Source organism: Leptidea sinapis, chromosome 20, assembly GCF_905404315.1.
Source record: "Leptidea sinapis chromosome 20, ilLepSina1.1, whole genome shotgun sequence".
Classification (NCBI taxonomy): domain Eukaryota; kingdom Metazoa; phylum Arthropoda; class Insecta; order Lepidoptera; family Pieridae; genus Leptidea; species Leptidea sinapis.
The window spans coordinates 11,296,467-11,321,286 of record NC_066284.1 but is presented as its reverse complement, the minus strand read 5'-3'; the positions used below and the strand labels follow the sequence as shown (position 1 = coordinate 11,321,286).

The window sequence follows — 24,820 nt, the reverse complement described above, 5'->3', positions numbered from 1 at the left end:
GACAAGGAAACTGCGCTGAGGAAATTCAATGAAAATTATTTATTTTATTAATTTTCCTCAATGAAATGCAATTATGTTGATCGATCGTCGGTATTCCTTTAAGATGATACCCAGATAAGTGTATGTGATGTGTACAAAAAGTTCTGTTTCGTTGGGATGGGCAAACAGGTGCAACAATGGACTGAAATACCGCATAGACTTAAAAATAAAAATTTTCAATGATTCGACTCAAATTTATTGGTGAAAATAAATGGTATTTGAAGAGTTCGTATGGTGTTTACATTTATGTATTATTACATGAAGAATGGAAATGGATGTAAAAAATTTGACCCACTTACTGCGCCTAGTCAGTTGACCTATTGAAAATTTATGCGGATTGTCGACGTTATTTTTAGGATACACCTTTGCGGATGATTAAATATTTATAAGTCTCGAATGCAATGCACTGTTGCGGAAATGTTAAATTAGAAAATCCACAGAATATTAAGAAAATGAGTAAGTTTTTATTTAATTATTATAAATTAGAAACGTTAGTAGATTGAAGAAATAGTGTGATAGCCTTTCTTAGAAATTTTTTAAATGATTTGCGTTATTTGAAATAAAAGACCTTTGTTATCTTAAGTTCCAGTTGGCTAGCCAAAACAAGTGATTTATGTGTATTGCACCAGCAATTGCTTTATCTATACAAAATGTAAATAAAATTGAAGTGTCTGTCTGTAATAATAAAACATAATATGCAATGGGCCAGAATGTCAAATTTTTTTTTGGTTCTCAGTTCCGGCCAATCTCTAAAGGGGTAACTGGTAGATTATCTTATGTTCTAGAGAGTAACTTAAACCCAAACAACTTTTATTCATTTCCTAAAACAAGGAAATGAATAAAGTTTTCAAGTTAGAACATTAACTCCATTTTTTTTAATACATTCTTTTTTCATATAATCAGATATGTCCAAAATGCACATAAAAGGAACATATTATGCAGGTAGCTTAAAAAAGTTGAGATAATGATAGTGTGAATTGGACCTGTACTAATGTTTTGTTAAATTATGGTTTACTAATTACTTACAGAATTTAGACTGTTTTAATGGGGATGTTACCCACTGCTTTCTGTTTCTTCTTAAGAGACCTAATATTGCAATGTCTTTTATAACAGAACATGTTCTTTAAAACTTGGGTATATAGCTAATCTAGATAAAGAGTCTTTAGCTTTTTTAAAGCCCAGAATGATATCTAAATAATGGAATACTCTTGGTTTCTCAAGGCCATCGGCAAATAATGGAATACTCTTGGTTTCTCAAGGCCATCGGCTCGGTCCCCAGCCTTAAGTAATCTTAACATATTACAAATAAGATTGTCGCTTTCCGTGTCTGCCTGTATATCAGCTATCTGAACCTAAAATATAATAATAATGGATTTTGATGTGGTTTTTTCCGTCAGTTATCTTACGGAAGGTTTTTTTATATATAATATGCCATATTAAGATTAATATATATAAATAATTTCTTTTCCAATTATGAAGTTTTATTTTTGGTACTATGAATAAAATTCAAACAGACTTTGTAATTTTTCTAAGTATAAGGTTTGATTATGAAAACTCTATATTTTATTCTAAACATGGGTACTTATATAAAAGGATATGTCTTGACTTCAAATATATTCCAAAAAATATATTCAAGAATTTTCTTAAAAAAACAAGCTTGGGAGAATCATGCCTTTTAACTAGTCAGTCTTGATGGGAAGTCAACATTACAAATTCTTTAAAAAGTGTATTGCCATGAACTGTCATAAAACAATGTTCTCTTTATACTAACCTCTCCAAATAATTAGTGACACAGGATGTAGCCAAAAAACAAGATTCCAACCATTTGCAAGACTTTTTTAGAGATTTGTTTTTTTATGAAATATTTCTTTTGTGTATGTTTTTTTGATGAGCTCTACTTGTTTCCGAACATATGGTAGATTCAGTAATTTTTAGCCTAATGGAATAAAATTTATTTGACTTTAGTTGTAATGTTCTTTAATTATGAAAATTAGGATAAATAGGATGTTGCAGTGTTTTTTATAGATTTACTCTTTGTATCTGCAGGGATTGGCTGAAGACATGTCCTGCTTTCTTTTTATTTATTTTTTATGACAATAAGGGCCGAGACGAACAGGATGTTCAGCTGATGGTAATTGATTCACCCTGCCCATTACAATTCAGTGCCGCTGAGGATTCTTGAAATACCCAAAAATTCTGAGCAGCACTACAACTGCGCTTGTCACCGTGAAACATAAGGTGTTAAGTCTCATTTGCCCAGTAATTCCATTAGCTATGGCGCCTGAAACACAGTAATGCTTACACATTACCGCTTCATGGCAGAAATAAGAGCCATTGTGGTACCCATAATCTAGCCGGCATCCTTTGCAAAGGAGCCTCCCACTGGTTTCACATTGATAATAATCACCTTAAACCTATATTCTTGAATATGTAATAATATGAGACAGACTTCTAGTAAGAATATTCATTTCTCATAATAATTTTTTTTTGTTTCCTTATGAAGTTTTCAACAATTCTTGTTCCAACACATCCACCACACTTTATATGGTCTTTGCCACGTTTATGGAAGTATTGATATTTGTTGATAATATGAATTACATACATGGCTAATATTATATCTTGCATCACAGTGTATTGAACATACACTCCCATAAAGTCTCCCTCTGTCATATCCAATAAAGATCCAAGAAGCAGTAATGTGTAGACATTACTGCGTTTGTCGGCGTGAAGGGCGCCATAGCTAGTGAAATTACTGGGCAAATGAGACTTGACAACTTATGTCTCAAGGTGATGAGCACAATTGTAGTGCCACTCAGAATTTTTGGGTTTTTCAAGAATCCTGAGTGGCACTGCATTATAATCGGCAGGGTGTATCAATAACCATCAGCTGAACGTTCTGCTCGTCTCATCCCTTATTTTCATATAACAAAAGCAAAGCAGTCTATAATATCTAGAATCAATTTAAAAAGTTGTTTGTTGTACTTAACAATATTTAGGGCTAGACTGAGGCTGAGATCTATTGCGTGTACTTAAACTTTGCTCAGACTTCACTTAGGTAAAAAAAAGAGTGTAAGTTTAGAATAATATGTGAGTTCATTTTTATAGTCATTAGACAGCCGAATTTATTCTGAGCCTAATCTAAGTCAGCCAGTTTTATCAAACTCAGAAACTAAAATAAACTTTTTTTTTAATTTGGAAGTTGGACATAATTATGCCAACAATTGAAATTGTTCTACAGAGTTGGTTAAATATTGATTGTGATTTTAATGTTCGCTATTATTTTATGACTATCAATACCAGTTAGCTAATTAACTAAATAAGATATATATAATTAACATTCACTTTTTCAGGAAATCATCTCATTTAAAACACAGTGTGGCACAAAACTTCCTCAAAGGGATCAATTTATGATAGAAAATGCTTAATTTCATAATTATGATCTCAAATATTGGCTAACTTCTATATTTCGTAGGATAATAAATTTTTAAATTACCATATTGGAAATGGATAATTATTACAAAATAACTAAAATTAAATTGATCTAAAATAGAAGCTGCATTATGGTCACTTAGTATAGAATAGATAGATCATTCAAAAAGTGAGATTTAACGTAGCTGTATAGTGTGGGCCTTAGGCCCTAAGGCCAGGACCACACGGCAGTGATGAAGAAGCAAAATGTCCGCACACTATCGTTGATTGTGTGCACATTTACTTATCTACTCATCGGTGCTGCTGTGTTTGATGCACTGGAATCCAAAACCGAGAGAAACCGCTTTGAAGTTTTGCAAGGTAATTTAATTTTATGACCGATCACAGGAAAAAATATTTTAAGGTTACCACTTATATTATAATATCGTATTACCTTGTTATTTCTTTGTACCTGCTTATGTTATAAATTATAATAATACAAATTAAGAGAGTATGTGGCACAATATTCATAAACATTGACTCTCACCACAGCTCCCACAATTATGTTATGGTCACCGGCCACATAACTTTGTTTTTTTTTATGGAATAGGTGGACAAACGAGCGTACGGGTTGTTAAGTGATCACCGCCGCCCACAATCTCTTGCAACACCAGAGGAATCACAGGAGCGTTGCCGGCCTTTAAGGAAGGTGTACGCGCTTTTTTTGAAGGTACCCACGTGGTATCATCCCGGAAACACCGCACAAGAAAGTTCATTCCACAGCTTTGTAGTACGTGGAAGAAAGCTCCTTGAAAGCCGCACTGTGGAGGACCGCCACACATCCAGATGATGAGGATGATATCCTAACTTGTGGCGTGTCGTCGTCGTCGTGTATGTAGTTTCAGTTTTTAATTTATGTGAATGTTTATTTGATTCCTCTGTTGTTACGAGATAGTAAGGTCTGTGGTGATACCATCAGATGACCAATACAAATGCATGTTTTTCCTGTTGTTTAAAGAAATAATGAGGTACTTACAAAAATACTAGGTACTAAAAGAGGAAACTATCGTATATTTCATCCCCTCGCGCTCGTCCCGTTTCGTCAGTACGGTTTGCAATTTAATTTCCGTTGGGTACATGTCGAGATATTGTCGTGCTATCATTGTTTTGTTTTCACTTTTGTTATTAATAGATCTGTATTTTCTGTTGTCATTATAAAATAGTATTGTCAGAAAAATTAATACTCTTTGTAGTTTGTAATTATTATTTAATAACAATAACGTAATTTATTTTTTACTAACAATATCCTAGAGCTACTTGTTTTGCACACCGTAACCTGGCGACGATCAACGATGTGACGTCATCGATGACATTGAATATTTTATTTACCTTACCTGTGAAAGTACGGTCCGGTGGAGTCGTAGAACTATTTCTATAGTGGTTTACGCACTAGATCCGGCTTCCGTCATCCGATGTCTTTTCGTCAACCGTCAGAAATATTTCTACGAGTACACCGGACTGTTTTTCACGGATTCGGATCGGATTGGACGTAGAGTGGAAGCGCTCTTACGGTTGACGGAAATAAATCGGATGACGGAAGGCGGATCTAATACGTAATACGAGAAATAGTTCTCCGACTACACCGGACTGTTTTTCACGGATTCGGATCGGATTTGGATCGGACGTAATGTGAAAGCCTTCTCACAGTTTCTACATCTTCTTTTACTCCGCATTACCTTGTGATTTTTCTAAAACGAATCTAACATCTTAAGAGGTTACATGTAATTGCTCCTTTAATTGCAGCTATCGAAGGCATGATTATTAGGAAGTACAATATATCTGATGAAGACTTCCGAGTGATGGAAACAATTGTGCTAAAGTCTGAGCCACATAAAGCCGGGCAACAGTGGAAGTTCACTGGAGCATTCTATTATGCCACCACTGTTCTGACTACTATTGGTAAGTTATTTTCTTTCTTATTTACTAATTGAATTGGCTGGTCGCTCCATTCCCAAGATGTGGTATCATTAAATAGTCATTTGTGTCATTTATGAACGATGCGGGACTCCAATCCGCGCACGGAGTGCGAGTGGTCGCGGGTTCGAGTCCCGCATCGTTCATAAGTTTTGTTTTCAAATTTAAATTGTGTAATTAATCCCAAATAACAAATTGTCGTAGTAAAATTGACCACAAAAACGTTTTTTAACAATTCTTTTGAATTTTGTAACACATTTGTCTTGTACACTTTCTAGAATCTTGTTGTAAAAGCTGCAGTTACATCCTAAATACTTGGGGCGGGTTTCTAAGCTATTGCATAGCCGTGGAACAGCGGTTATCACATATGCTCGTTGTGCAGAAGGTCCCAGGTTCGAGCCTGGGGTACATCTTGATTTTTTTTAATTTCTGTATTTTTTTTTAATCACGTTTTTTTTAATTTTTATTATTTTGACAAGCATTTTTATTTAGTTTCACCTGTCCCGTTGTCTGTCTGTAATCAAATCTTGCAAGTTAAATTTTACTCAGTTCCCGTTAGCTTTTTTTTAATTAATTTTATTAAAAAAAAATACTGCATAAATAAAATAAATAAATAATTTTAATTGCATAAGTTGATAAAAAATACTATAGCTTCACCGCGGCAGTCCCCAAGTGCCACATGTCTTATTTTTTCATAGGACGTTTGGTAATACAACAGCACCTTTATCAACCGTCCACAGCCACTTCCAGAGCCATTCAAGCCCACTTGCACATTTTGCTGGAGCAAAATCTGTAATCTGTAGTTATTAAAATTACTGGGCTTATAACTATTATCATCTTACAAATTAGAATATCATCCGCACCATCTGGATGTGTGGCGTTCCTCCACAGTGCGGTTTTCAAGGAACTTTCTTCCACATACCAAAAAGCTGTGGAATGAGCTTCCTTGTGCGGTGTTTCCGGGACAATACCACGTGGGTACCTTCAAAAAAAGCGCGTACACCTTCCTTAAAAGCGCGTACACCTTCCTTAAAAGCAACGCTCCTGTGATTCCTCTGGTATTGCAAGAGAATGTGGGAGGCGTTGATCACTTAACAACAGGTGACCCGCACGCTCGTTTCTCCTCCTTTTCAATAATAAAATGCTAATGCAAATTTTTTGAGTTCAATTGTAATCCTAAGAAACCTTTGCTGCACTGAATTGTTATGTGAATTGTAACTTCCCATCAGAAGAGCTACTTGTTTTTTGTCATAAAAAAACTACGTTATATGCTCTTAAATATTCGTATTAAATCGTTTGCTCATAGTGGGATTTTAATCTGTAACCTTATACGGCCGTTCTCAATATACTATCTACAGATAGAGATAAATTACTACCTTCTACTGTCAGTAATTAGCTGTCCCAATATACCCGATAAGTCGTTCTTATCGCTTTATATTGGGACGCGTGAATTGCAATTTTTATACAAGCTTCTATCGCTGGTAAGCTATACGTCCTCCCATTGACAGACAGCGTGTACGGATAAAATGAGTTACCGTCGATAAGTTTATTGGGACAGAAAAGCCAACGATAGTTACGATTTTTATCTCAAGTAGGCCACAACCAGAGATAGACTGAATATTTGGAACTAATAGTCTTTTTTAAAGTTCAATAATCATTAAACTTAAATGAATAAATTCAATTACCATACAATTTAAAGGGAATATATTATGCCCTTATTATTATTACAAGAAAATTTAAATTGTAATTATGTATTTGTGTTGGAAATGGACTAGGAAAACTGTAATGATAAGTGCACAAAGAATGTAGATGTTCCACTTTCTTGAGACGCTTACAATAAACTCCCTCATACACTCATAATATACTGTAAAGAGAAATTTCTTTTGAATATCGTACCTTTGGAATTATCATAAAGTTGATGCTGGGAAATCAATCTAGTAAAAGCTCATTAATATTGAATGAATAAATGAAAAAACAGTTTGAGAGTTTTATAATCCACTACAGTTGTGAAGACCAGTGTTGGGTGAGCAATATAGGCACAGTTCAGTGGACTTCATGCGGAGTGGAGCCTGCGGAGGACTAGGAAATTAAACTGATCAAGCTGCACCGTCATATTGCACAAATTTTTTGACTTTGACTACATCAACATTGTTTAAATACAATTAAAAGGCATCAAAAGGCATTTATTTTCTCAAAATTAATTCCTTTAGAATTCTTTTTGATGTCATTTCTAATAACCACTAGATACTACTACCGCTTCAGAAATAAATGGCGCTCTGAGAGAGAAGAATCGGCGCAAGAAACTCTCCCAGCATTCGTTTGTTGCGCTATTTTTAATAAAAATATACAATATTGTACAGTCATTTCTATCGCTATAAAATAATCACAATCTAGTCCCAGGCTGTCCGATCATTTAGATATTCAGCAGTGGAGTAATAGGATTTACGACAATTAGTAGGGTCAACTCCTTTGTTTTACCACTTAGTACATCTGAGGATACGGTAGTGCCCCCGCCAAGTCGAGCAATAACAAGCGGCGCGGCCGTACCATTCCCAAGATGTGGTATCATTAAAAATTGATTTGTGTCATAGCAACCTTTACCACAAACCCATTTTTTAAGAATTCATTTGAATTTCGTAATACATTTCTTTTGTTCACATACTAAGTAAGTTGGGACTGAATAAATTGACCGACTTGGTACTAATTACTGAAAACTTTTTGCGGTAGAAGATCTGAGTTGTGTGACTTTTTTCAAAGTTATGTCTTTGATGAAATACAACAATGTCTCGGCGTCATGTCATATAAAAATTACTGTTTGTGTTTAGAACTGGCCAATTAGAAACATTGCAAAAAAAAACTTTTTTTGAATTTCAATTTTAGAACTCTTTGGTAACCTAATGTAATATATTGCATTCATTTGTCATTTGTTTGTGAATTGGCGGCAAATTTAGAAACCTTGTTACACGTGAAAATGAACCTAACGCGAGAAAATTTTTGCTCAATGATTTATTATGACTTTCGTTGTGGGCTTATATAACAACATAACTATGATAGGCTGCGATTAGCACTTCTTAATAAAGCCCCTTCTCGTGCCACTATTTACAATTGGTTTAACGAGTTAAAGCGTGGACGTAGCAATCTCAATGATGATCCGCGTGAGGGACGTCCTTGAACAGCGATTACTGAAGATAACATCAGTGCTGTGCTACGCATGATTGAGGAAGATAAAAAAGGGAAGTACCGACACGCAATACACCGAATCGGTACTAGCGAGGACGTCGCGGGTTGGAGGGGTACGCTACTCTCCAAACCGCACCCCTTGCTCCGTCTAGTCGAGGATTTAACTCACAGTATAATTAATGTTTTTGAACTGTGAAAATAGTCTCAAAGGTTTGCTAATGAAACTTCTTGTGCTTTAAACTCCTTTCTAGACAAATGCCTTCATATTGATCTAATATATTATTTGGGTGAAAAATTTGATGAAAATCCAAAAAGTTTTGTTTATGGATATATTATATATCCAAATAAAATTTGAAAAACCAAATTTTTATGGACTATGCGGGATTCGAACCCACGACCTCCGGCGTTCCGTGCCGCTGCTCTAACCAAATAATAGATAAGATATATTATAATTCGACGCGGGTTACTGACAGTGTGTCAGTTTCATCCTTTAAAAAAAGTATTCATTTAGTAAAAAAATATTTGGGAAAAATAATAGGAAAAATTAAATAAAATTATTATAATTTTAGCATAAAATATAATAATATTATTTAATTTTCCTTAATCTATTTCCGAATGTGTGATTCTCCTATTCGTCTTCTCTCTCCTTTCTCCATTTCTCTCGTGCCAAACGATACCAGAGTAGAAATCGCTGAAATTCTCCCCTTGGTGAACACTGCAACTACTTTATTTTTCTTATTTATTCTAACGTGGTACAGAATCCTCCAGTTCAACACTGTTTAATTTTGTTTTCAGGCTATGGTCACTCAACACCGGCTACAATAGGGGGCAAGCTGTTCACAATGTTCTATGCCATCGTGGGGATACCACTTGGGCTGATTATGTTCCAGAGTATTGGTGAAAGAGTGAATATATTAAGCAGGTGATTATTTAAAATAACAAGAACACATCTAAAAATCTTGAAACTGAATGAGAAAGAATTGAACAAAACAATAAGAATTCCTTACCTTCGTGGATAACCTGCCAAATAATATACAAAAAAAAAAACTGGCAAAAATCTACCCATGGTAACTGGTAATACTGGTAATAATAATGCATTGGCATAATGCACATTTTGGCGCCGATTAGCCGCGAGCCATTTTGTAACCAATGACAGTTTGTTACAATTATTTATTTATTTATACATAATCCACAGCTCTTATAAATATTTAATTAATACATTTAAATATGATCTGACAGCCAAAAGGGGATTAACATTTTAAAGGCCTGAATTTTAAGCAATCCAAGTAGCTGAAATATACAAGTCTAGCCGTTTCAACATCAGTCAGCTGCCTAATTTTTTTTTTATCGCAAATAATGCAGAGCTAAGTCGATTACATAAGTTTTTTATGTGAGCACCCCATTGTAGCTTAAAGTCTAATGTAATAATGTGCATTAGTCATGGATAAAATAACTGCTCCCCAATTAAGCAAAGTGAATAGGTACTACCCGGCCTCATTATCTCTGGACGTGTGAACCCCTCCCGTTCCCCTTTCACCCCCTCGTGGTCGTCCTGTTGCTTCAGTACAGCTTGCAGTTTCATTACTGCTAGGCACATCTTCCTTAAAGGCTGGCAAGGCTTCTGTGATTCCTCTGGTGTTGCAAGATAATGTGGGCGGCGGTGGTCAGTTAAGACCAGGTGACGAAAAAAAAATACTGAGATATAATGAGATTACAGTAGAGTAAAATAATACAGGTCAACACAGGGCAGCCATTACAGCGACAGTGAGTGACAGCAAGAAACATAGGTACGTCATTATCGAATGACAAATAAATGACATTGACATATTGTGTTTATAAATTCACCTACAGGGCCCAATTCTGAATCTCACTTGAGTTTTTATGGGTTTATTAAATACTAGCTGACCCGACAGACGTTGTTCTGTATATAATAAATAAAATAATGTTTTTATATGAATTTGTCAATAATATATCATAACATCAAAATTTACTTCGTAAAATATGCACCCTGCTGTCGTAATGAAATTGTTTCACAGCAGAACTGTCAAACCGTGCGTCAATAAATTCTCTCATAGAAATTATGTATCGATACATCAAAGGAAAAACCAAATTTGTTGTTTTTATTTAATTTAGCAGCATTTTCCTATTTATTCACCTTTTAAACCTTCTCTGGACTTCCACAAATAATTCAGGACCTAAATTTGCCAAATCGGTCCAGCCGTTCTCGAGTTTTAGTGAGACTAACGAACAGCAATTCATTATTATATATATAGATGTTTATCAGTGCTTGATTGAATTGGATTTATTTAAAATATTCAACTACATAACTTCTAAACAAGACGCCCACTTTTTGTTTGGTACGGGAAAAATTACCTGATAATAAACCTGAGTTTCAACAGACAGCCACATTCTTATTACTCGATGCGTGGTATCTGTATGAATTTCAAAAAAATAACATTTTCGTATACGTGCGCTTCACACTACCAGAACGTCGCGTGCCGTAAAAAAAAAGTAAGTTATTCGAATCCCCGCCATTTTTCTTTGATATTTTTATTGTTTTGTTTACAAAAAATGAGCGATTCATTTTAAACGCTGAATATTCGAGTGAATTTTAATTATTGCAGCATACAAAATGTTAATTACTACTAAAATAAGTAATTGTTTCATTAATACCTAGTTTATTTGTATATAATCAGTAATGAATGATATTAGGTTACTACTAGGACTGTGTTTTAATGTTAGCAGTAAGTTAACTGTTCCAGAATATTTTAGAGGATTCATATTATGGGTGAAGATAAAGTCTTGTATGCAACTGTTGATAAGTAGGTATTAAAACACTCATGTGATACTATTATCAAATCCACATTCGTGTTTTAATACCCCTTATTACACAACAGTTGCATAAATAACTATTACAACACACTTGCTCATAAAGTAAGCCTTATATATACCTATTTCATAAGCCTATAAAAGTAACTATAACACACACACGTGCATAATATTATTATGCACTAGTGCATTATTCCGACAGAGTTAAGTTAGTACCTAACTGCAAATTATATGAGAGTAAACAGTGTATATTCAATTTAACCGGGTAATACAGTTTTTGTTGTAACAACAACGTGGTTTTATGCCGCTGAAAATCCATTTATTTCTTGGAATTAATAAATGTCCCTAATTAAGACGAATAAACATTATTGTTATCAAATTATTTATAATTCACATTATCTATTACAAAATTGTGCATTTTATTACTAAAATTATAGTATACAGTACTATACGTCTATACAGCTATATGTAATCAATCATCTCTTATTTGGCCGTGCAGAAAAAAAACTTGCGCACCATTACCCAAAATTTTATTTTATATTTGTTTTGTTTATACATGTTTGTTTATTCCTCGCAAGTGTGTTGAAAAGTATGAAACTCGTGAGCAACTTGCTCACTAGACACTTAAGCTGATTTACACCCTCGCCTACAGGTCGGGCTGCAACACACAGCCTCCTGTATGTATCAACCTAGGTCACATTTATCATAATATAATATTATTCACAGTGTAATAATAAAGTCAATCAAACGCGCGATGAACTGCAAGCAGACGAGCGCGTCCGAAGTGGATCTGATCTGTGTCGTGACGACGTTGTCCTCGCTCACCATCGCGGGCGGGGCCGCCGCATTCTCTAAGTTCGAGGGGTGGAGCTACTTCGACAGTGTCTACTACTGCTTCATCACTTTGACAACTATAGGTGAGTTTGTTATAACGTAGGCATTGACGTACAGTTAACAACTTGACTCCCAATTACCGTCAAAAATTGAAGCAAAACTCTGCCTACGCGTCTTTTAGGCAGAGTTTTCCTTCAGTTGTGTTTTGACCGCGGTGAGAATACAACGCACACAATGATAACGTGTTCAGTAAAAAACTGTCTTAAATCCAGCAACAAAAACAACAAACAGCATATCCAAAGTGAGAATTCATGGAGTGTAGTATTTCAGGTGAGTGCCCCTACAAATTAACAGAATTGTGTATTTAAATTGACTTTTTTAATCATTTCATACTTAAAAAAAAATTGCCAAAACAAAATACAAACAAATTTACTTTTTTGACTTACTCGTGTAAGACATTGACTATTTGACGTTTGCGTGTGTTTGTTGCATCATTTTACATTTTACAAATTATATTGTAATTGAAATGATTTGTAAATCGATGTAAATGTAAATCTTGATATAAAAGAGTGGCAATGAGTTTCTTGCTACTTCTTCTCATTAGCTTAACCCTTTACGAAGTAGCGGTAGATTCAATAAGATTTTTTTTCCACATTCATAAATGTCATTTCCGTGACCTACGTGAATAAACTGATTTGATTTGATTTACATATTTTTTTTTATATGAGAGGGGGCAAACGGGCAAGAGGCTCACGGGATGGGGAGAGGTGAGGCAACCGCCCATGGACATCTGCAACAACAGGTGTGTCAAGAAATGCGTTGCCGGCCTTTAAAGGTGGAAGTATGCTTTTTTCTTGAAGGTCCCTAAGTCGTATCTGTTCGGGAAGACCGCTGCCGGTAGTTGATTCCACAAAGTGGCTGTGCGAGGCAAGAAATTAAGTTAATAATTATTAAATTTGACGAAAAGTGCGAAAGAGGCGGCTGTCACTCGTCGTTTTATTTTGCACCATAATCAACTAGCTTCATTATGAGCGTACCTATACAAATGACTTTCAACGTTACTACTACTAATGTTTTAATGTTATCTGTATGAGTTAATACAACGCCGCTCAGACATTTTGTCGGCGATTAGGAGTATAGAATAGGGACTCTTGCGGTCATACAATAAGGTGTAATGCAGATCGCACAGCTCTAATAACCTACATTTTTAATCACCTAGAAGTGGCCTCTCTTTTTCTATCGCGTGACTCTTACCTATTATGACGACAATAGGGTTGACTTCTTTACCTAAAAATGTACCTACCTAGTATACGAGGGCGGCACTGAAAATTTCGGGAATCAAGGAAGTGACACAACATTACTATTTAAAAATGTATTTATTGCTTTTCGAAGTATTCTCCGCGAAATTTGACACATTTTTCCATACGATGGAACCAATCATTGAAGCAACCATTCCATTCGGAAGTTGGGGTCTCCAAAACGGCCGTTTTGTAGGCGTCCACAGCTTCTTCAGGTGATGAAAATCTTTGACCACGCAATTTATTCTTTATTTTAGGGAAAGTAAAGATATCATTAGGGCTTAGGTCGGGGCTGTACGGCGGTTGGTCTAATAATTCTATGTTTTCTTGCTCTAAAAACTCTTTTGTTCTGTGCGCGGTGTGAGAACTCGCATTGTGGTGATGGAGGATGATGCGGCGGTTGCAGTTCTCTTTACGGAGTTCAGAAACGACATGTGGCAAACAAATGCTAGCATACCATTGTGCATAAACCGTTCTTTGTCCCTCAAGGGGAATAGTCGCAACATGGCCGGTTTTGGAGACAAACGTGGCCACCATTTTTTGCAACACTCCGTGAACGAACAATTTTTGTTGGATTTAACTCATTTTCAAGCGTGACTCGTTTTTTGTTTCGGGTTCGTACGCGTATATCCAGGATTCGTCACCTGATACGATGTTGTATACAGCATTTAAGGATCCTGCGTGGAATCTTTCGAGAATTCTGACGCACCAAGTAACGCGAGCCGCATTTTGCTCTTCACAGAGCAAATGCGGTATCTATCGGGAAAACAACTTTTTTACACGTAATTGTTCATGCAAGATTATTTGTATTTGACTCATGCCAATGTCTAAAGTTGCCTGAATTTCGCGGTATGTCACATCTCGATCTTCCTTAATCAGCTTACGCACAGCATCAACGTTTTCTTTGATGACTGCAGTTTTTGGAGACTTTTTCTAGGCGGGGGTCATCACTGAGCTTGACACGTCCACGTTGACATTCAGCAAACCAGCGATAAATTGTGGTTTTGGATGGGGCTTCATCACCAAATGCAGAAATCATCCGGTCAACACACTGTTTTTGTGTTAAACCACTTCGAAAGTCATTATAAATCATCGCTCTAGAATTTTCTCGAGTCAATTCAATTTTCTCAATGACTAAACAAGTTTGACAAGACCTTGTGACAAGACCGAAAATGTTATTTTAAATAAATAAATGATATTCTATTTTTTAAACCAAGGAGTTTTCACTTAAAAAGATTTTAATATGACAGGAACAGTGGAAATATTCCATTCCCGATACTTTTAGTGCAGCCTATGTATAGTCATCATAAAAAGACTAAATTTTTTTCTATAATACAAATAGATATGTAATCGTAATTTTAAATCAATATTATTTCGTTGTCAAATCTACATTAGTTGCAGATAGTTATTTATGCGTTGGAAGACCACGACATAATAAAAAAAGTCTAAGTATAAAGGAAATAAATAGGTGCTATCATGAATGGTAATTTCATTATAATAATAATTACTTTAAATTAGATTGTTTCAGCGTCTTGTCTCAGGAACAGTAGAAAATTTAAATATGGATCAAAATGAGTTTCTTATTTTTTAAAATTTCAGTCGGACCACTGAAGTAGGTGATAACAAAGCTCGGACGTGCGTCACTACTCGCTCGTGAGTCCCTACTGGATGGCCTACTCTGTAGAGGCCGCCGCACGTACATACGATTTCGATACCTACACATTTAATTATCTCATAAAGCACAGTACATATTTAAATAAAACACTTATAAAGGATTAAAACGCGTGTAATTGAAAACTGTACTGAAAACGAGATCTGGAAAGGTCTTGAAACGTCGGGTTAACTAAAATAAAAATGTAACTTTTTACGCAAACTTATGTAAAACCGTTACAATTACACGCGTTTTAATCCTTTAAAAGTGTTTTATTTAAATGTGTAACACTCGCGTTAATCAAAGAAAATACCACAGTACATAGCTGCGAATAAATTAGCAAATTTCATGCATTATTAGATAATTTGTTTTTATAATGTTACAGGTTTCGGTGATATGGTGGCGTTACAGAAGGACAACGCGTTGAACCGCAAGCCGTCGTACGTGATGTTCGCTCTTATTTTCATACTGTTCGGGCTGGCCATCGTCGCCGCGTGTCTCAACCTGCTGGTCTTGCGATTCGTCACGATGAACACCGAGGATGAGAAGAGGGATCAACAGCAAGCTGAACAGGTCACTGTTTTTTTTTATGTACTTTCGTTACAAGGACGAGACGAACAGCACGCTCAGCTGATGGTTATTGATACCATTACAATGCAGTGCCGCTCAGGATTCTTGAAAAACCCACAAATTCTGAGCGGCATTTCAACTGCGTATGTCACCTTGAGACGTAAGATGTTAAGTCTCATTTGCCCAGTAATTTCACTAGCGACGGCGCCCTTGAGACCGAAACGCACTGCACTGTCTCCAGTGTAGGAGGGGACACGGCGCGTCAATATTTGTTTTGTTCAGTCCAGACGGTCTGGGCGGGTCGGGTCGGGAGAAATTCCGCTTCCAATGTAGGACCGGCTCAAGGCTGAGATCTATTTAGTGCGTACTCAGACTTTGCTCAGACTTCACTTACGTAAAACCTAGCCGAGTTAAAGCTTAGCGCAATCTTCGATTTGGTACTTATAATCATTTGACAGCTGAGATTATGACGTACCTTACGACAGCCCAATAGAAAGGTCAAACGCGCGATTCATTGTACACAGTACGTTGTCGATTATCATTAAACAAAGTTTTGCAATAGTACATTATAACAGCATCCCAAATTTATCTGATTATTATTATTGAAACAAGTGGTAATGGATGAATGATTTATGTGAAATGCGGACTTGTTAACTTATTTGGTATGAGAAACGGAACGTATTTTTAGATGCGTGTCAGCTATGGATGGCAGGCAGTGTATTATTCGGCAATTTTAAAACATATCAATGATATGTTGGACACCTCCAACATTCATTGCTATGCAGACGACAGCACTGGTGATGCCATATACACGGGCCATGCAGGTCTCTCTCGGGAAATCGTCGACCAGTGCCGGGAGAAACTTGTGTCTTCTATCTAGTCCTCTCTTGAGAAGGTCGCGGAATGGGGAAAATTGAACCTTGTCCAATTTAACCCCCAGAAGACTCAAGTTTGCGCGTTTACCACACACAAACCCCATTTGTCGTATCACATATTCGCACGACACGCCACAAGTTAGGATATCATCCTCACCATCTGGATGTGTGGCGGTCCTCCACAGTGCGGTTTTCAAGGAGCTTCCTTCCACGTACTACAAAGCTGTGAAATGAGCTTCCTTGTGCGGTGTTTCACGGACGATACGACATGGGTACCTTCAAAAAAAGCGCGTACACCTTCCTTAAAGGCCGGTAACGCTCCTGTGATTCCTCTGGTGTTGCAAGAGATTGTGGGCGGCGAACTCAACTATTTTCAAACCAATAGAGGATATACATAACAAATTAGTTTGTAAGGTGCTGCATCCAATATATGCTTCGTGTTTAAATAATATAAAATATTTCATAAAAAGTAATAAATAATAAACTGTATAAATATTAATTATCATATATTGGATGCATCAACCTTTAGAGCTTGAATTCATTGTTTGTGTAAGGACTAACTTATCACGTCATGCTGTCATCAATATGTGAACCAGTAAAACAAATTCAAATAACAGTTGCAAGATTTGAATGAAATTTTATTTACAGTACAACTTGATAATTTGGAATACATTTAGTCCATATTTACTGACAATTGATTCATATATCATCGTTTTTTCTCAACGCAGGCGCAACAAGTGGCCGTCAGATTGGAGGGTGACGTCATCACGGCAGACGGTGACGTGCTGAGAGGCGTGGCCAGAGGAACCCGCCTACCTGCCACGCCCAGAATGATCAAAGCTGGTAAGTTTAAACTATCATGATCTGGACAAATATGATTATCTTGCAACTAACGAAAGACTTATTTCGAATGTCATAAACTTAACTGCATAAAAATTACTGACTTCGAAGTTATAGTTTTCAGTAGGTAGTTTCGGGTTCATGGGTAGATTTAATTAATGCTCTGGAAATTTGGATCAATACTTGTTTTTGAATGTGAATAAATGAATACTATTGTTATAATATTAACCTTGATATTATTAAATTTAATATTCAAAAAGATACATAAAAGCACATGTTGATAAAAAATGTAATTAATTTTTTATTACTATCTCTGACTCATAAAGCTACTTATCTGAAATTGTTTATCTTCATAATGCCCTTTAAGGTAATTCCATAATATTACAATAAGTAGATTATTGTAAATTATATAAAAACCATTGTTATTTTTGCAACTGTTGTGTAATAAGGGGTATTAAAACACGAATGTGGATTTATCTCATGAGGCGAAGCCGAGTGTGAGCATAGTATCACATGAGTGTTTTAATACCTAACTATCAACAGTCGCATACAAGACTTTATCTACACCCAGAATATGAATCCTCTAAAAGACTCTGAAACTGTTAGCTTACTGCTAACATTAAAACAGCCAGTCCTAGTAGTAACCATCCATTAATGATTATATACAAATAAACTAAGTATTAATGAAAAAATTATTTATTTTAGTAGTAATATACGTTTTGTATTTTGTATAGTGCACTAATTTAAATTCACTTGAATATTATGTTCTTTTGCAGCTTTTAAATTGAATAGCCCATTTTTTGTAAACAAAACAATAAGAATATCCAAGAAAAATGGCGGGCATTCGAATAACCTACTTTTTTAAGGCGCGCGACGTTCTGGTAGTGTGGAACGCGCGTAAACGAAAATGTTCTTTTTTTGAAATTCATACAGATACCACGCGTCGAGCAATAAGAATGTGGCTGTCTGTTAAAACTCTTTGAGCATGAAGGGATTGAAAAAGAATAGGAGTGTTGTAATGAAATTCAGTACAACATTACAACCGAATACCGGATAACTACCTACTATTCGGCCGGATAGGCATCAGGCCGAATTAAAAAAAATCTGTATAAAAAATATATTTTTAAGTAATTATTTGCTTTATTTAGTTAGTTTTAGTATCACTATAAATAGGACGGAAATATAATATATTTTTAATCACACCATAGTATATGAATGTAATAGAAAAAAAATATTTAATTAGTACTCATACTGCACTAAAGGCAAATTATGGTGGATAAATACTAATTTCTAACCGAGTCCACTCGATAGTTCGCGCCCCGCCTACGCAAGTCTGTGTTTGTGTGTGCGATACACCAAACGGCTAAGTTCCGCCGGATATTCGGCTATTCGGCCATATGGTTGGCCGAATATCCGGTATCCGGTATTCGGCCAAACTGCTATCCGTTTCATCTCCAATTTAAAGCATGTGTGTAGATAAAAACATTTAAAAACTTAAACTTCAATATAATTTTGTACTGAATTTCATTACAACACTCGTTTGGATGATGTAACCTTCAAAAAAAGCGCGTAAAAAGGCCTTAAAGGCCGGCAACGCTCCTTTGATTCCTCTTGTGTTGCAAGAGATTGTGGGTGGCGGTGATCACTTAACAACAGGTGACCCGTACGCTCGTTTGTCCTCCTATTCCATAAAAAAAAAGTTATGTCAATGTTATTTTATTTAAGTTCGATATATTGATAAGATTGTAGATAGATGATGGTTTAAATGTCATGTTACGTTAAGTTATGAATATTTTACATTTTTAGGCTTCGTATGACTTTAGTTAGTTTCAACTTCATATGGCAGCGTTGGCACTCAATCTGGAATATTTTTAAAATCTTCTGTAGTAAAAAAAAACTCCTAAATTCCTAACTTGTTTAAAATTTTTATTTGTAATAGAATTCTTATTATACCGTCTGGGACACATTTTTACCATCCTTTGAATCATAAAAAATGCAGAAATATAACTTCGCGAGACTAGGTTTTTTTGAGAGGATGTGGCAAGGCAACAGTTTCTATTTGTTCAGCCAATTGAATATTATAAATTTATCCAAATTCAAAGTCGACACTAAATGAACACCCGGATAGAACTACATAACCGTGATCATGTATCGTGCGAGTTGAATGCAGAGCTCAGAAATAGTGCTGTGACCTAATTTTAATTGATAACCAATAATGAGGAGTGTGTCGATAAATTTAAACAATGCTTCAAGTTTGCCATTTTAACCTAATAATTAAATCTCAAATTTTTGTTCTACCTTTCATACGTCATGTTATAAACATTTTTCGCCATTTCTCGTACTTGGTGATGAATAAAAACTCATTTTTTTAACTCTGATGGGCTCGGATCAGTCATTATTATAATAAAAAAATAACACAGGATCATAACTTTAGTATTAACGCGATTACACGGTAAGCGATGGCTACGGCACCGCACTACACTGCATGCCCGCGAGGTGAGGTGTGCGGACAGGGGGGGGGAGTTGCTTCCGGTCTTTACCGCACGCCCCGACTGCATTCAACTCGCGCGTTATCTGTACATAACATTGATGATATAATTGACTTAGGTGATGCATCGTCGGCCCCGCTGTATTCAGACGAGGAGTACGCTCTCAGTGTGTGCAGCTGTACTTGTACGTGCTTCGGTCATAACAGGTAATTTTTTTTTATGAAAATAAGGGATGAGACGAGAAGGACGTGCCGCTGATGGTAATTGATACGCCCTGCCCATTACAATATAATGCCGCTCAGGATTCATGGAAAAACCCCATAATTCTGAGCGGCACTTCAATTACGCTGATCACCTTGAGACATTAGCTGTTCAGTCTTATTTCCCCAGTAATTTCACTAGCTACAGCGCCCTTCAGACCGAAGGACAGTAATGTTTACTCATTACTGCTTCACGGCACAAATAGGCGCCGTTGTGGTACCCATAATCTAGCCGGCATCCTGCGCAAAGGAGCCTCCCACTGTTGTCTTTTTGTTCCGGCTTTTAAACTGATATAGGGATACAGGACTTACGCACACACAGGACTTATGGCACACATCTTAGGGCTCCAGGAACACATGATAATTGATTTTTAATGCATTACTGCTATTTTTGCTAGTCTTCTAGCAATTGTCTCATTTAAAATTACGTAACATGGCGAAATAAGACTAAATTTGTGTTGTTAATGAAGCAATAACTTTTTCAGCTCAATTCCATACCGCGACCCACTGTCCCCAGTGGCACCAACACATCTTCGTGATATGAAACGCAGCCGCAAGATACCTCGATATATCGAGAAGCCAAACAACAAATACGCCTCGCAAACTCTCCGACTGAACTCCGCTTCAGGGTATCTCTACATGAACGCTAGGAACGACTTCCAATTAGACTTCGAAGACTTCAACCATATAGTGGCGAAAAGACGCGAGCAATTACGCAGAGGTATGCAAAACCAGTACTATAGCCCGCAGAGCTCGTATGGACACGAACGAAGCAACGACCCCCTAGTGGAAGATTACTATTCGGAAAAGAGCAATTACGAGAAGAAGAAGCTCAAGAGAAACATCGATAGAAACACGAGACGAGAGAATTATTTCTACGATGACGCCGTGTTGCATTTCGACGACGAATACGCGTTCGATGGCTCGATTCTGTTCGCGAAGAGGAGAAAATCATTCGATAAGGATGTGATATGTGAAATGACTAATTTCAACGTGGATCAATTGTCGATAGATAGTTACGGGTACTATATCGATGATAGTGATTATTTTGTGAATGATACTTTGACTTTTAGCCGGCCGGCGCATCGGGCCAGTATATAGTGTGGTTTAGTTATTTTTAATACGGATTGGTGTTACCTTGCCAAAGTAAGTGCCAATATTGATGTTAATTTTATTTACTATCTATGTGTGTCCCTAAATAAAATGACACAACACAAACCTATACCGCCTTCGGCTCAAAATATATTAAGATTTACTTGCTATCAAGATAAAATGCACAATTTAATTCTTCCGTAATATTCCTCACTTTTGATTTACAATGAGCATATCAATTTAAAAAGGGGTATAGTTAAATGAAAATGTATGTAAATGTACCTGCAACTATAGGGGAAGTATAATCGTATATCTCTTGATCACAGCCTGCCACTAGTTAAGAAAGAGACAAAGCTAATGTGTGGCTGCAGTCTGTCTCTTTTCTGTTAATCTGTAGCATATTATACAGAATACTTATTTCATAATAATGCAGTACTATTGTAACTCGATATCATAAGATCTGTCCGACACTTTGAATCTCACATGACATCATGGTCTTTCCTTACCACTCCCCACCTCACCGTGCATGCCCAAGGCATGGTACAGTGGTATCGGCCAAGCTTTAAGAAATATGCTGCGAATGGTAAGCGTTATTATGTTAATATCATAATTAATTGTGATTAAGACACTGTTTTATATACTTAAATAATGGAGGGTACTTAGAAAAAACTAGTGTCGTTAAGGAAACATTGTTTAAGTGGAACTTTTAGATAGTGTTGAAAATGGGCCAATTAATTATAAAAGACTCGATTTTCAAGTTTAGTGTAATTAACTGTAAGAGCTTTGCTGTATGGATAGCATGTGCTTCGCGATTATACCTTTGGCAAACTATTTTTTAAGGGGCTATCACTGTACAAAATAAAATTAGATGTATTAATTCTTAAAAAACTTCAGATCCCTTTATGAGTGCCATTGTTAAAAGAGAATGTCGGGTGTGGTAGGAGGAAAAAAAGTTGATTGAACTCAAATGACTCAAATATATAGTATCAATCCAAATGAGAAAAAAAAAGAGATATGAATGTGTGATGATAATAATAATTCAATTGTTCATCCTGATATTGATAATCAACTTTGTTATTAACTACATACATAATTTAAAAAAAAAACGTTTATTGTAGTGTTCCTGCCTAACAATATAGGTCATACACTCGGTTCATGATCATAGAAATATTAGGTAAATATCTCTATGATCATGAACCGAGCAATGGAATAAGTGTGTTTAAAAGGTTTATTCAACGAAAATCTTAAAATCCAAACCCAAAAACCGTTAAATTCTTATTTATGTTTTTTTTTATGTAAGAGGGGTCAAATGGGCAAGAGGCTCACATGATGATGCAGCCGTCCATGGACATCCGCAACACCAGGGGTCAAGTGATGCGTTGCGGGCCTTTATATTGGGAGTATGCCCTTATCTTGAAGGTCCCTAAATCGCTTAAAATAAAAGTTCACTTAAATTAAAAGTTCACTGTATAGGGGTAATCGATAACTCTGACCAGGGAAGAAACTTTAAACTGATATTGAAAAAATGTTACTTAATCAGTAAAATGGCATCAATATCTTTTTAAAAATCAAACGAGAAGTATACAAAATTTTGATATGAAACTCTCCCGTACATTGAGTATGAGATTACATCCTGTATACTTAAACCCTCTCCGGTCAGAATATTTTTATGCTTAGATTTGTGCTCAAAATATTATTAAAAGGGTATCTGAAGTTTTCACACACAAAATGATGGATTATCTAATATCAAATAATTTTCCTTATTTTATCTGTATACATTTGTAAAATGCTCAGTGTTTCATTAGTAATATTTTACCACCCCTTAAATGTAGTATGTCTAAAGTGAGCTCTAAAATATCTAGTTCCTTGACCACACTATCTCTAGGTTTTGGCACTTATTATGTAAGAAAATGTTATTTCATTGAATAAAGCATTTATTTCTGGGCGAAAAATGTTCATAAATCACTTATTTGGTGATAGAATTACTTTGATATTGTTTTAAGTTTTGATTTATGCCTTCATTTATATCTCATAGAGCGCTATAAGGACAGGCAAATGTATGTGCGAAAATTAGTTTTCAAATTGTATATGAACAAAGATCAGAACATCTCTTTTTGAAATATCCTATAATTATTATAAGTTTTTATAAAACTTATTTAGTATTAAGATGTTTGTTTCTGGTCATTAGTTATAATATTCTAAAGCGATAGCTAGTCATGTGAAAACTTTCCAGTATTATTTTATAGTTATGACATATTTACACATGCTTGTTAAAATAAGACAGTTAGGCCTAGTTATAAAGTTTTTATATACCCAGTTGAGCTAGTTTTAACATATTGATGTCCGTTATATTATTGCCAAAAATATAGATTTATAATATTGGTTATAGACCTAGTCTCTTTAAGTTAATTCAAGCGCCATCTATTGGTGTAACATTGAAGCATTTGTACTGCCGTGCCCCTTATCACTCTTAAAGAAAAGATCTGATAGATGCATTATTATAATTAAATATCTGGTTTTAAGAAAAAGACTTGACTTTGCCAAAGTTGGTATTAAAATACTCATTTATATTTATGTCCCTGTGGAAAAGCATTTTCTTTGTTGATATGTTGTGACATTTCAAATGTCAAAAATTGGCATCTTATTGTTTTCTAAAAGAAAATAAAATATTAATTATTATGTATTAAACCGTTCATTAATAGAATTAAACACGGGCATGGATAAATATTTATTTAGTACAAAAGAAATCGTAATTGTTTTTTGTTAAATATAATCAGTGCATTGAAATATACACTTTTATAAGGTCACCCGGGGCGAAAGCACTAAACAAAAACATAGCTTTCTTCTTCTTTCTTTTATAGTTCCGAACCATCTGAAGGCAACGAAATTTTAGTATTTGCTTTTTAAATTAATAACAAAATCGTAACTTTATCTAAAGGCTTTCATAGTTTTAGCCTGATCTCTGCGTTTCAATGACACGTGTTATTAAGATATCTATGTGAATGAATACAATTAAAATATTAACAAAAACAATATACATATAAGTTAAAAAAACACGTCACAGATACCTAGGTAAACATTTTATGCAAATAAATAGTGAACTCCACTTATTGAAATATCGACACGGAACTTCACTAGTGATTTGTTTTTTCATACAAATGGTAATTAAAAGACTTACGGCCTTACAACTAAACTTGGTATATAGTTATAACTGATGATAAACAAAGAAAATGCAAAATGTTTACATTATTGTTGACAACACTGTCAATACAATGATAATTCTGGAGTTTTCCTAATGACAAGCTGCCTTGAAAATAAACGCGGGAAACGTTATACGTCCGAACAAACCATTCGTAAGCAAAATGTCTATTTGTAAACATTTTATATATTCTTGGTTTATGCATTGTTATAACTTTATGTCAATTTTATTTGTAAGGCCGTTAGCCTTTCACCAAATATACCAAAAGCACTTACGTTTTAT

General features: G+C 35.4%; 1 protein-coding gene across 1 annotated transcript; it reads left to right on the top strand.

The window, feature by feature from the left end:
* Positions 1–24,494, top strand: LOC126970156 (two pore potassium channel protein sup-9-like). Its single transcript, XM_050815929.1, has 9 exons — positions 1–495; positions 3,390–3,828; positions 5,251–5,406; positions 9,397–9,523; positions 12,157–12,347; positions 15,599–15,786; positions 17,387–17,501; positions 20,106–20,193; positions 20,733–24,494. Exons 2-9 carry the CDS (start codon positions 3,702–3,704, stop codon positions 21,346–21,348), a joined length of 1,608 nt encoding a protein of 535 aa, XP_050671886.1. The 5' UTR covers positions 1–495; positions 3,390–3,701; the 3' UTR covers positions 21,349–24,494.
* Positions 24,495–24,820: the final 326 nt, after the last annotated feature.